This window comes from Hemicordylus capensis, chromosome 5 (assembly GCF_027244095.1).
Source record: "Hemicordylus capensis ecotype Gifberg chromosome 5, rHemCap1.1.pri, whole genome shotgun sequence".
NCBI lineage: Eukaryota > Metazoa > Chordata > Lepidosauria > Squamata > Cordylidae > Hemicordylus > Hemicordylus capensis.
The window spans coordinates 224,209,911-224,224,341 of record NC_069661.1 but is presented as its reverse complement, the minus strand read 5'-3'; the positions used below and the strand labels follow the sequence as shown (position 1 = coordinate 224,224,341).

Genomic DNA, 14,431 nt, shown 5'->3' with positions numbered 1-14,431 from the left:
TTGTTGGACTACAACTCCCATCATCCCCAGAACAGCAACCACTAGTCCCAGTGATGGGAGTCAAAGTCCACCAGCAGCTGGAGGACTGAAATTGGGCATCCTGCTCTAGATGTTGAGGTGAGATCAATGCTGTGAACCTTTTTACTACAGCATGCTCCTTCCTCAATAGGGAGGACACTTCATAGGAAGCAAATGTGTTCATAAAATAGATCTCATTTTAGCTTAGTCCTAGTTAAAATGAGGGACATAAACTAAATAATTGTCCCTCTTCCAATTACATCAACCCATGAATGCTGAAATTCTTCTAGTATAGAAAATTTTGCATGTGCATAAACCACTAATAATCAAAAACTGTAATTCTCAATTGTCTGATGATAAACCTGAGTTCTAGCTGTCAAGTTGCTACAGTTTTATTGCACAAGTAAAGTTTAAGACCTATAATGGTAGCTAGCTACAGTTTATATATTTATAATAGCCTCCTTGCCTGTAGCTTAAGATAGGTGGTACTTCTTACATCCTTATTCATTCTTTATTTCCGAGGATAACATTTTCTGACCCTGCAATCTTAAATAGCGTTGACTGTACTCATTAGGCTATGCCATGTGCAGAATTTAGTGACTGTAGTGATAACTGAAAGCGAGTGTTAACTTTAGAAATAAGAACATTCATATTAAAAGTAAGAAATGTACAACCATACAACATGCAATATTTTTTTAATAAGCATATCTTAACTACATTTTTGGCTTTTGTGTCCATAGGATTATAGAGTTAAATGGAGGACAGCCACCTCTTACCTATAAAAGATTCCAGACTCTAATAAGTAGAATGGAACCATTGGAGATGCCTGTGGAAACTATTACTGCAGAAGTAATGTCAAAGTGTACCACCCCAGTTTCTGACGACCATGATGAGAAATATGGTGTCCCATCACTGGAAGAACTAGGTATTTCAGAGTGTTATTTCTTGGACAATATTAAAAAAATTGACTAACATACAGAGCAGTGGTTTGGGGATGCAACAGGAGCTGAATCCTCACAGCCAGAAGCTTCTCGGGTAGTAGTGTGCACATGCGGAGGGAGGACAGAGTGATTTTTGCTGATTTCCTTTGCCTCCAGCAGTACTCTTTGCCTTCCAGAAATATGTCCCAGGGGTTTGCGTGACCCCCCAGGACATATTTCTGGAAGGGCAAAAAGCACTGCTCAAGGCAAGGGAGATCAGCGAAGATCACTCTGCTGTCCCCCTACGTGTGTACTCTGATGCTTGGGAAGCCTCTGAGAGCAGTGTCTCTCTCAAATCTCTGCTTTGGATGTCAACCACTTTAAAAACAAGCCTTATGAGGAGAGGTTGAAGGAATTGGGAATGTTTAGTCTGAAGAAGACTGAGAGGGATCATGATAGTGCTTTCCAGATATTTGAAGGGCTGACAGATTGAAGAGGGTAAAATTGTGTTCTCTGCTGCTTCAGTAGTAGATTTAATGCACTTAAGTTACAGGAGGATAAAGTTTGGTTGAGCATTAGGAAAAATCTTCTAATAGTAGGAGCCGTTCAACAATGGAATCAGTTACCCATGGGGTTTTGGCTTCTCCCTCACTTGGAGGTCTTGAGACAGGAAAACCAACTGCAAGAAAAGTGGTTGATGAAGCTGTAGACGTTGTATATACAAAAAGATTTCTGTTGCCAATAAGAATAATATTGTCACGTATCTCTCTAGCTGATGATCCATAAGTAGAGCTGTGTGTGCCCGCAGTTCTGTGGGATTGCCAAAAGCAGAAAATACAGTAATGGATGCAGAATTTGACCTCAGAATTTCCAATTTCATGTTTTAAGAGTTTCTAGCAAATAAATCCTTGAAAGTGTGTGGACAGTGCATGGTGTTCGTGCAAGTACTAGTTGGGATGCTGCCTGTTGTTCTTGAAAAGATAGCTTGACTGCCACAGCAATAATACATTATTGTCCCGCAGGTTTTGATACAGATGGATTGATTTCTGCTGTGTGGCCAGGTGGAGAAACAGAAGCTCTTACAAGATTGGAAAGACATTTGGAAAGAAAGGTGTGTTGCTGAACTTCAATGATACCTGTTGAATACCATTTTTCAAAACTGCCTCTTTACATGCATTCCTTAAACCTGTTTAAACACATATTGGGAGCATGTTTAGAGGTCCAGTTCAGATGAACAGCCCTTAAGGCAATAAAGGGACATGCCAAGAGTGCATTGGTATCCTCTTCCCCTGATGTCCTGGCAGGTGCAGTCTCAATGTGATACCATTCTTTATTGTGTGTACTGGCAGACATCTTGTCTGAACCAGGCCTCTTTTTAAAAATTAATTGCTTATTAAGATTAAGATGCTTGCCAGTTCCAGGAACCAGCCCAAACTACTTGTGCTGTCCTTCAAAAGCCTCCTAATATCTCTCCTGTTGTATTCCTATGCTTCCCTGCCTGTGACCTTTGCTCCTTCTGCTTTTCTACTAGCTGAAGAACTCCTGCTTTTTCACGTGACTCCATCTTTTCTCCACTGATGCCGCTTGTTTGGAACTGCCTCCCAGAACACCTGTATGGTGCTTCCTCTGTTACTTCCTTCCCCTGTTTACTGTCCTTTTACCCTGCTCCCCATCCTTTGTCTCCCTTGTGTCAAATTTTGATTATAAGCAGCTGAGAGTGAAAATGTGTCCTCTTGTAAATTAAAGTGGCTTGTACACTAGAATAACCTATGTAAAATGTTGCAGCCATCCATTGTGAACTTCCTTTTTTATTAATCTTAAGTAGAAAACATTGAATTAAAAATTCAGATAATCTTTTTGTTTTTGTTTTTGTTTTTAAGGCTTGGGTAGCAAATTTTGAAAGACCACGAATGAATGCAAATTCTCTTCTTGCAAGTCCCACAGGACTTAGTCCCTATCTACGATTTGGTTGCTTGTCTTGCCGACTCTTTTATTTCAAGTTAACAGACTTGTACAAAAAGGTACGGACCGGTCATCTTGAGCTGTCAGATATCTATCTATCTATCTATCTATCTAAAATGTACCCGTGGCTCATCCCATGCGTGGCAACTCTCGCGAGAATTCAAGAGCAGAAGCACCTGATTGGGCAGTGGGGATTCCATATGCAGATAGTGGGGAGGAGACTGTGCCATGTGGTGATTGGGCAGTGGGGATTCCATATGCAGATAGCTAGGAGGAGCCTGTGATTAAGGTCAGTTGGAATGCAACTGTTACTGATTGGAAGATGTTCTTGATTGTAGAGGAAAGGAATCAATATCTAGAAAAGGTTAATGGGCAGGGGTCTGCATAGAGAGGGGTCGTGAGGGAGGAAAGAGCCCCTTCAGGAGAAAAGGAGGCTGCCGTTGTGTGAATTAGATGAGGAAACAAGATGAACAAAATCTGTTAACTCAGGAAGGGAGAGAGAGAGAAAGAAGTGAGGGGAAGAAAGATAGGGGAAGAGCGAGTGGAGGAGAGAGAAAAAGAAAAAGAGGGGAAGAGAGAAAGAAGGAGGGGCGAGGGACAGGCCCAAGACTGTCAGCAGCCTGAGAGGAATGAGTGGCCATGGCAGTGGCGGCAGTGAGGAAGGGACCAGTCAACCGCTGCTACTTCTCCTGTGGTGAGGAGCAGGAGCGGGGCTCGGATGAGGAAGTACCTGGGGACAGGGGGCTGCAGCTTGTCCAATAGGCACCAGCAATGCTGCAGCTGCAACCAAGAGGGGTGAGGGGGATGGAAGCAATGGGATGGAGGAGGAGGAGCAGGAGTGCAGCTCAGGTGAAGTTGGAGTGATCTGTGAGGTGAGGGGGGCTTTGGCGGTGGTGAGGGGAGCAATCAAGTACTAGTGCATAGATGCTCTGCGTGGGTTAAGCTAGTGCATAATAAAATCTGAAGCTTCATCTGATTATTTCTCGCATGCTTGTATTCCTAGGTAAAGAAGAACAGCTCTCCTCCCCTTTCCCTCTATGGTCAGTTGTTGTGGCGTGAATTCTTCTACACAGCAGCTACTAACAATCCCCGCTTTGATAAAATGGAAGGCAATCCCATATGTGTGCAGATTCCATGGGATAAGAATCCTGAGGCATTGGCAAAATGGGCAGAGGGCAGGACAGGGTTTCCTTGGATTGATGCAATTATGACCCAGCTACGCCAGGAAGGCTGGATCCACCATTTGGCCAGACATGCTGTGGCATGCTTCTTGACTCGAGGTGATCTGTGGATTAGTTGGGAAGAAGGAATGAAGGTACTTTTAAAAAAACACAACTACTACTAGTTGCTTTTTTCATTTCCTTTATATTTTTCTACTAGTTTCTAATGTCTCCATTTCAGATTAAAAGCTGGCATCTATTATGTAAATGGTTTTTAAGCAGCCTGAAGGCAACTCCTGTTAAATAACCTATCAAGGGTTGATTTCTTGTTGCAGTAGGCCATGTAGTTGCCTGCCTTTTGAATAACTAGCCTTACAGTAGACATTGGTAGGCCCATGGCATGGAATATATAGTCTCTAGTCAAAACAGTACACACAACACATTGTTATATAACTTTGACAAGTTTAGCTAATAGCATCATCTAGTGGAGAACTGATATGATTGCATGTCACACTGTCTTCTGTGTTCATTTTTTTTGGAAGTACACAGTCACATATAGTATCAAAACATGCCAACTGTTTCTACAAATAAGCAGTTTGTTTTTGTTCTGTTCTTATATCACCTTTCATAAAACATCCAAGGTGGTTTACAAAAGTTAAAATACAATAAAACTCCATAAAAATCACATTTAAAACCTTAAAATCAGTTAAACAGTGACTGTGTCAACAGTTACTTAAACAGTTGCTTGCGTCACTGCTTTTAAAGCTATTCCTAGCAAGGGGGCAGATTCTTCTACTACTGCCCTGCTTTTCAGGAAGTGGGCACATCTATTATTGATTTTTACATTTGGTCAATGTACACTTTACATCTGCGCCAGCTTCCCAACAGATGGGATCCTGCTCTGAAAAGCCAAGACTTCTCTGCACAGCATAAGTTAATTGCAGCAAAGAAAGGAATTAACCATCAACATAAAGTAAAGTTTAGATTGTGAGCCCTTTGGGGACAGGGATCCATCTTTTTTTATTTATTATTTCTCTGTGTAAACTGCCTTGAGCCATTTTTGGAAGGGCGGTATAGAAATCAAATAAATAAATAATAATAATAAAGTGTGCCTTCGAGTCGCTGTCAACTCCTGGCGACCAACAAGCAGGCATCATGATGGTCGGTGGATGGCAACTTTGCCTGACACCTCACACAACGCTTAAACGTAGTTTTATTCTCCATTTTCCGTAAGCAGTCCGTCTGTTTGATCCTTCGTCAACACCGTCCGTGAAGCAGTTTGCAAAATCCGACAACAATCCAAGTAAAGCCAAAGAAATCAGTCCGATCTGTCGTCTAAACTAGTCCGTTAAACAAGTTTCCGATTCCGTTTAGCAGTCCAGGTAAAGCCAGATAAATCAGTCCAATCTGTCGTCTAACTTAGTCCGTCAAGCCAAATATCCAATTCCGTTTATCCTGTCCAATATTCAATCCAATTTTCAAGCCGTATAAGTAAAGTTTGTTATTTCTGTCTACCGAGGAGCCCACACGAGGTCTGAACGCTGTGGCGGTCAAACAGAAACTAACGGAAGACGCCCAACCGCACTATATAGATGGAATGCAGGAGCACGTGCAGAAAGGCGGTTGGGCGTCGCGAGGAGCTACCTAGTCGGCCCGAGAGGTGCCTGCGCAGGCGCAGAACCCATTCACTTATGGGCTCAACGGATCACGATCCAGATCCCTGTAGTTCTTTGGTTTATCATTGCCTCCTCCCATGCAGTATGAGATGATGCCTTTCAGCATCTTCCTATATCACTGCTGCCTGATATAGGTGTTTCCCATAGTCTGGGAAACATACCAGTGGGGATTCAAACCGGCAACCTCTGGCTTGCTAGTCAAGTCATTTCCCCACTGCGCCATGGGAGCATTTATATCTGCTTTGCAGTGGCACTGGTTCTGATATCTTAATCTTAATAGTTTCAAATAATATAGCTTGTCTTCTATATAATACCATGTGGAAGTTAACAATGCACACAGATGAAATAATGCCAACTGGTTTTCCTCACCCATATTCTGTTCAAGTGCTGAGGGAGTTCTGCTATACATAATCCACATACAGCTTGCTTCAAGAATTCAAAATGAAGTTTCCGTACCATTATGTCAATAGTTATAGCTCTGTATAACTGTCATATAACTTTTTAACAGCATGCAATCACATGCCTTGTACCATTCTTTCAAAGCAGTAGTGTTTTTAGCATTTGCTGAAAAATCTGTGTGTTTAGCTTAACTTGCTGTTTGTTTTTCTTAAGGTATTTGAAGAATTGCTTCTGGATGCTGACTGGAGTGTGAATGCCGGCAGTTGGATGTGGCTGTCCTGTAGCTCCTTCTTCCAGCAGTTTTTCCATTGCTACTGTCCTGTGGGTTTTGGCAGAAGAACTGATCCCAATGGGGACTATATCAGGTTAAGCAACATTGTTGAACATTGAAGAAATATTAAACATTTTAGTCAATCAGGCTGTATCAAACGATTCTGATTTAAACCTTTTCTTTTCTTTATAAGACGCTATCTGCCTGTACTCAGAGGTTTCCCTGCAAAATACATATATGATCCTTGGAATGCCCCTGAGGGTGTCCAGAAAGCTGCAAAATGTATGATAGGACTGAATTACCCTAAACCAATGGTAAATCATGCTGAGGCAAGTCGCTTGAATATTGAGAGGATGAAACAAATCTACCAGCAACTGTCAAGATACAGAGGATTGGGTATGGAAGTTTTATTTATTTTTTGAAATCTGCTTGCTTACATGATAGTTTGTCTTTAGCCATTGGGCCTAGGTATTTGCCAGTGTCAGTGCTAGTTTGACATCAAGATAGTAAATTAGCTTAACTAACTTTCTAAAGGTTATACGGGAATGAAGACTTTAAGTCTTTTCCTTTATATTGGCCTCTTAAAAGCCTTCTAAAGTACATATCACTTTTAGTGTCCAAAGCACTTTAATTTAGAGCTCAAATGCCAAGCAGATTTCTTTGCACTTATAGGCCACTAATATACTTGCCTAAAGGGCCAAATGCATAGTGGCAGCACAAATGTGGGATGGCTAGCTTGTTACCTCAAAGCAGGAGGAAGGACAACTGCCATGGGTCATCAGTTCCAGAACCTCCTGTAAAGTATCTGTGGCATTGGGTGGTCCTTCACTTGGATGGCATCGGGTGGTCCAGATTGACTTACCTGGCTCGGAAGTGTGTGCTTCATAGAATATGAAAGGAGGCACTGTGTGTTGCCTAGTGGATAAGAGATGCTTTTCTTGATCCAAATGAGATTGGCTTCTTTGAAAATCTTTTTATTAAAAAAAGGCTGCGTATCCATATATACATAGGTAGAACTTACTCTTTCCACAGCAGGACTGTCTGTTTTATCAGTCTTTGGTGACTTTTTACCATTCTACTTGTTGCTCTGGCCCTGCTGTTCTATGATCTCTACATTTCTTTATGTATGCTAGCACTCTCTTTTCACGCTTGGGTATACTGTTGTGTATTTAAAATGACTATCTTGAACTGTCTAATTCCCTCTTTTGGTTACTGGTGAGATCTTTGTGTCTTGATAAAATACAGGGAAGCCTACATTGAAAAGATGGGGAGATAAGTTTACTAAGCAGAAACCTGTATGTTTTCCATCATGATCTTAATGTATCTTGTGTTTGTTAGGCCTCCTTGCATCAGTGCCTTCAAATGGGAATGGTGGCCTAATGGGATATTCACCAGGGGAGAACCTCCCTGGTTGTACCAGTGCAAATGGTAAGTTTTATTCCTACCCTCATAAAAGAAATCAGAGGAAAGGGAAATAAGAAAATCTGTTTTAAGAGACCATTAGCATTGGTCTGTTAAATGTGGAGCAAATCTGTCTTGTAGGAGGAAAAAAAGGAAACAAGCCTGCTCTTTAATTATGGATATTTGATCAGTCCAGCTCGAAATGATTTTTTAATCTAGTGCAGGCCAGGCCAGTTTCTATATTGCACTGGGGCAGAGATACTGTTAAAAGAAATGTGGGTTATTGAGAGGAAGCCTGTACACCTGACAAACTGTGATTCCCACACACACCCCAAATAAGAAGAGCTGACACTGTGGATTTGCTTTCCTGCAGGATCTCAAATGGGAACAAGTGAAGGCCATATAGGGAATGTTCAAGCATGTGGCCTAGGAGAATCTCATGCAGGAACAAGTGGAATTCAGCAACAAGGTATGACAGCATTCCTTCAGCATGTGGATATGACAAATATATATATTGCTTTTCAGCAACAAGTTCCCAAAGCACAGTTTATATAGATATAAATAAATAAAATGGCTCCCTGCCCACAAAGGGCTCACTATCTCGAAAAAGATAGACACCAACATCAGCCACTGGAGGGATGTTGTGCTGGGGATGGATAGGGCCAGTTGTTCTCCTCCTGCTAAATAAAGAGAATCGCCTCTTTGCTCAGTTAGCAAGGGAGGTAGCATCACACAGTTAAATTTCTCATATTCCTATTTGTTTAGTTTCTACTTTCACAACAGAGCTGCATTTCCAGTTGAATAATGAGAGTAGACTCCCTAGCATACTGCTGCTTTATGCAGTTGCACACACATGCATATCACAAGATAGAGAATCCCACAGATTTCTTTCTCTAGGACAAGGGCCTTTAATCCTTGTTAGAATGAACCTCTCTACATTGAGCAAAATTTCTGGACCTTTCCTAGTAGAACCAAAATAATTTGATTGTGCCAAGAGTGTGCTCATCCCAGTGTCACCAGAAAAATATCCCAACATGGTCTCAGGGCATCCCTTAAACCCATGAAGAAAGTGCTCATCTGAATTGTCCTTGTACATACACTTCAAATACCTGTTTGAACAGGTATTTGGTATGCATGTAGAGGGACAATTTACATGAACATACACTCCGCCCTCTCATGCTTAAGGTATGACCCCGAGAGCTGGCTATTTGACTGTTTACTGTCTCAGAATGAAATAATTCCACTTACAAAGAGATTCTTCTGGTTTTAGGTCCAAGACTAGGCTAGGAATATTAACAGATTTCCCAGTCACCTGAAAAAATCAAGCTTAGGGCTCCTGGGTATTAAGCAGCTGGTTTGTAATAAGACCCACACCCTAAAAACATTTTAAGATCTACTTGTGTACAAAAATAAGGGTTAGTATGGGGCATCATTCTGAACTGGCAATGCTGTAATCGTCTTAGTGTAGTAGATTTTACTTCTGAATCATAATCATGTTAGTGGGCTGAGGAAACATATTCATCTACCCATAGCTCTGAGTGGACTACAGTGTGACCTGTTGACCAGATTGAGGACTAAGAAGCCTAGGATGAGAGGGAATGGTAAACTCCCTTAAACTAGCCAGTTCAACTGATTGGTTCATTCTGTTTGTCTGTCCCAACCATTACTTACTTACTTACTTATTTGATCGATCTATACCGCCCTTCCAAACATGGCTCAGGGCGGTTTACACAGAGAAGTAATAAATAAATGATGGATTCCTGTCCCCAAAGGGCTCACAATCTAAAAAGAAACATGAGAAAGACACCGGCAACAGTCACTGGAGGTACTGTGCTGCGGGTGGATAGGGCCAGTTACTCTCCCCCTGCTAAATAAAGAGAATCACCATGTTCAAAGTTGCCTCTTTGCCCAGTAAGCAGGGCCTTAGGAAATCCTTGATGTATGACTCCTGCTGACTTTTTAAAATCAAAATGTAAAACTTAAGAAAGATTAACAAAGAGCTTAATGTTTGACATAGCAGCATCACTTCCAGAAGATAAGTAGCAATATCTCCTTTATTATTGAGCTCAGTGTTGGAAATATTGGCTCTCTTGAGCAAAGAAGAAAACTGGCCACTTCAGTGGTGCAGGCTTTACAAAGCTTCTTTGCACGGTTAAGACAAATTAATCTGTTTTTATGAGTATGAGGGTAATGGAAATCTCTAATTCTGAAACATGGCCAGTTTTTGAAGAAATCATGAAATCTAGTGGTCGCATTTCCACAGGCCCATCTTCCTCTCCAATCCCTCCTAGATTATTTTAGTAAGGATGAGCAGCACACACATTACATGTTGAACTAATTTGTGCAACCCTCGGTGACTTATTTCTGAAGCCAAAAAGTACTTTTGGAGGAAGGAAAGAGCAGCAAAAATTGTCCCCACTTCTGTTGACATTTGACTGCTCCGCAACATGCTGGCTGAGCTCCAAGACAGCATTTCTGCAGGCATGCTGCTCTGCTTGCCCTAGTAACACTGTGCAGAATGTGAGCCAGTATATTTTGTAACAATGTTGCTGGTATATTAACTGACTACTTATGTGACATGATTGAGAAAGAATATATTAAACTGATTACACATTTGACAGCAGGATTGGTGCTGCTCATGACATTTTATAATATCTTAGTGAAAAGCTTTTCTTGAATTGCTGTCAGGTGTTTAGTGCTGCTCTTCCATACATTTAAAAGTCATTTAAATGTGTGTGTTAACAGGTTACGTTCAAGGGAATGGTATTCTACATTACGCTTATGGAGACAATCAGAAAACACACTTAATCCAGCAAGGTATGTTCTAAATATATATGGTGGCATTGTCATGTGAAGGCCAAACAGATTTCTTAAAGTAGGTCTTTGTTTATAATTTGCAGGAAGATCATCCCTTGGTAGTGGAGTGTGCACAGGGAAACGCCCAAATCCAGAAGAGAACACTCAGAGCATTGGTCCAAAAGTCCAGCGACAGAGCAGTAATTAATTGGGTAAAAATAAGAATTCTGAAGAAAATGATTGATAGGATACTGCATGCTCTATTCAAGTGTTGCAAGGAGAAACTCAGCATCTTGCTGACTAGTTGAGAACCTAACTTCAGTGGAGGAGTGGACCAAACATCATTGAAACCCAACATCCTATCTGGCAGCAGCCAAGAATTCCCTGCCATTCATTTCATGCTTCTAGCAATTTTATTTAGGGATAGCCTGAGCATGACTTGTATACCAGCTCAGCTACACTTGGCTTCTATTTTCCATTAAACTGTGTATTAATTTGGGCCTTTCTTTGAACTTGCTAAGTGAAAAAAGCATCCACTTGAAACCCATCAACCATTTGTGTAGTGTGTGTGGGGAAAGTATTTATTTTGTTCAATCTGAACTGATTTGTTAATTTTTGTTTGCTTCATAGTCCTTGTATCGAGAGGATAAATGTTTTTTTGTCATTTTCTCTACTGCTGTCACCTTCTACAGCTGTCTTTCCTGCAGCTGTCTTTTTCTTTCTTTCTTTCTAAGCTGCAACAGGCCTCAGATTCTGTCATTGCAGCTCAGTTTTTATTCCTTTCCTTGATACTCACATTCTGCTCTCCCTTAAGAGGGAATATCCATATCCACACACAGTAGTCTATAGCTACACTGCACATGGATTTACCTAGGTAGGTTACAATATTTTCTCTATTTTTTGTAAGTTTTTCTGTTGCTGCAAATGTGCATCAGACAATAAGTTTATTACATGTGCATTTAGAATCTGTAGCCAAGCCTGCTCCGAAGAAATCCTGTTCTGAAGCAGTTGTTCTGTTCCAGCCTTCTTATGTTCAGAATAGCAGGGACCATCTGTTTGCTCTCGCATCTCAGGTTTAGATTTTGAGCAACTCAGAGAAAAGGATTCTGCACAAATAACGTGTTGGGGAGCACCATCTTTCTTAGTGTCGCTTCCATACAGGAACCCTAAATAATCATACTACTACTGATTCTTACCAGCTAGCACAGGAAGGTGGAACAGTTTATTTTGAATTTTTCTCTCTGCCTGAACCATTGTAAACACAAAGAAATGTTTCAGCAGTAATTTAAAAGTTTAAGTTCATTTCTTTAGTTCTTCTTAAAATTGCATGGTATTAAGATCAGTAGTACACTATGAAGCCAGTATTAGTTATGGGTTTACATAAGGTCAAACTTCGCTTCAATTTTGGTGTCTGCATCAAATTAAATCAGCTTCCTTGTCCCCCTGCCTTTTCCTATTGTGCAGCTTCCTGGTCAGTTTTATAGAATAAGGAAGATACATCCATTTGGTCAGCACTACATTTCTATCCTGTTGTGTGTTCATTGTGTCTGTGCTGGCTTCTTCTTTTCACCCTTTGAGCAGATCAATGGGCTTCCTAGACCCTAGCTGTAGGTCAAGAGTTCTAGGTCAGTTATGACTAATCTTGTCAATTCATTCTCCAGTGCTGTAAAACACGAGAGTCTCTATAGAAGCTTTACTTTTGGAAGTTTTCTTTGCTTATGCAAGAAGTCTGATATAACATTGGGTGGAGCCTGTATAAATTAGTAGATGCATCAAGTACTGTGGGTTGGCATAAAATATCATTCTTGGAGAAAAAGGGCGTGGGGGGGGGGGACATAGAATCTGATTCTCTTTTGTCTTTGGCTCCCCACTGGATTTATAAATAGGTCTTCAAATTTTCTTGTGTCCATCTTTCACAAAAAATCTTATTCTGTGAATGCATTTTGTCCCCTTTCCACATATTCATTCCAATGACCACTAGGACTCCTTTGGCATACATCCCTTTGTTCACCTGTTATCTGAAATCTCTGATTCTTTGGTCTTTGCCAATCTCTCCTTGCTTTCTTGCCATTCTTGCTTGTTTGGACTTTTTTCATTGCTAGTTAAAAAACAACAAACCCTATTATATTGCAATCTTAGGGCACTTTATGTGCCATGCAACTTGTACCATACATCAGCCAAGCATCGTTTTAGTTTGTAGGCATATATGACTTCAGTTGAAATGAGGGTCATTAAAGATTAAAATATTTTATTTAACAAATATTAGTGTTTTATAAAACACAGTGGTGTGGTAATAGATATCAATATTAACACGTATTTAAAAAAACAAAGATTTTCTAAGAATTAATTCCTAATGGATTGATTCATTTTTGTCTTACAGCATTGCTGAAAGAGAAGGATCCACACCCTAAAATTTCAGGGCAGAATTATTTTACTTCATATTGGAATTAATAGTTTTTGTGAGAGTATGTGTATTAAAATGTGCATTTTCATACATTTATTTTCACACAGTCTGAATTGTTGTAAACAAGTATTTTTTTTTTGAATGCATTGTTTCTAATGGCATTTCTATGGTTTTTAAACTTTTAATGACTTTCACAAAGGGCAAATAGAGATTTGTAAATAAAGCATCTGGTGATGAGTTTGGTAACAATGTAAATATAAGCATTAATGATTAGTGATAGACTCATCAATATATTTTTGATATGTCATGTATGGCTTTCAGTAAAGGCTTTAATGGATGGATGTAAAATGGAAAGTGTCCACGCGATAATGAAGACAATCCTTTTTAGATTTAATATTTTTAGACTTGGGACAGGATTTTTGACCTTATGATTGAAGCACTCTCTTTTTCAAATGTTAACTCCTGTAAGTCTGTGTATAAAATACAATAGAGTTGTTACTGTATGGAAATACAGCTGTATATAACCCACATATGCCAATATTTTTGTTAAAGAAGTTGTTGTGTAATCTGTCCAGTCCCTGTATTTCCCACTGCCTTGTTCAATCACAGTGAGGATGCCATTGTTAATAAAAATGTATATACAGTATACTGTATACAGACTGTTTCACTTAAGCCTAATTTTTGTGCATCTTCATTGCCATTCTTATAGGCGCACAGCTTTTTAAAAAGTATTTTACAGTAGCCATTGCAGTCACTGTTCACAAATTTGAATTATTTTGTGTGTCAACAGATGTTCAAATATCACTATTTATTGGGAATAACTGACCATAAGTAACCCCTGATCTGCAAATTCTGTTGGGTGACTTAATTTATGATAGATTGTCTTGAATGTGCATTTGCTTAGCCACATCGTTTCATACATAATTTATTACGATTATATACTGCTTGTCAACAAAGTTCTCATGTAGCAAAAGGTGGCTTACAAACAAATTAGAACTGAGGTTTTTGCTGTTTGACCTGAGTAGTAGGGCAGAGAAAAATTTCTCCCTGGAAGTATCTTCCTCCTCCCTACCCCTACCAGATTTGGGGGCAAAACTTATGACAGTGTCCTGGTCTCTGGGCTGCTTCTGCTACACATTTCTTCCCAGTCTGCTGGCTTGGAGGCACCCACAACCTAATCTCAGATCAGTCTAGCAAACCCATATGAAAAAACTCAGACTTTTTTTGCGGGGGGGAGGAGGGACAAGACCTCTTTGGATTAGTTTATCAAAGCTTAAATGCTCTCTGTTTTTTCTTGTCTTGAGAACTATATATTGCTTTTATACAATGGTAAAGATAAGGATATCTGCACACATTGGCAAATAGAATAGGATGGAAAATGGTACCTGGAGCAGTAGTAGTGGCAGCGGCAGCAGATGGGGGAA

General features: G+C 40.2%; 1 protein-coding gene across 3 annotated transcripts in view; it reads left to right on the top strand.

The window, feature by feature from the left end:
- CRY1 (cryptochrome circadian regulator 1) overlaps positions 1-13,653 on the top strand; it is a 38,595-nt gene extending 24,942 nt beyond the window's left edge. The window contains exons 4-14 of one of the 3 annotated variants that reach the window (XM_053258106.1): positions 759-943; positions 1,961-2,049; positions 2,819-2,959; positions 3,904-4,215; positions 6,349-6,500; positions 6,600-6,802; positions 7,745-7,834; positions 8,181-8,276; positions 10,553-10,624; positions 10,708-10,815; positions 12,984-13,653. In XM_053258106.1, the coding sequence (XP_053114081.1) occupies positions 759-943; positions 1,961-2,049; positions 2,819-2,959; positions 3,904-4,215; positions 6,349-6,500; positions 6,600-6,802; positions 7,745-7,834; positions 8,181-8,276; positions 10,553-10,624; positions 10,708-10,811 (1,444 nt within the window). In that variant the 3' untranslated portion in view covers positions 10,812-10,815; positions 12,984-13,653. Of the gene's footprint in view, positions 1-758; positions 944-1,960; positions 2,050-2,818; positions 2,960-3,903; positions 4,216-6,348; positions 6,501-6,599; positions 6,803-7,744; positions 7,835-8,180; positions 8,277-10,552; positions 10,625-10,707 lie in introns of all 3 variants that reach the window. The other 2 variants (XM_053258107.1, XM_053258109.1) reach the window with 2 other exon arrangements.
- The last annotated feature ends 778 nt before the right edge of the window (positions 13,654-14,431 follow it).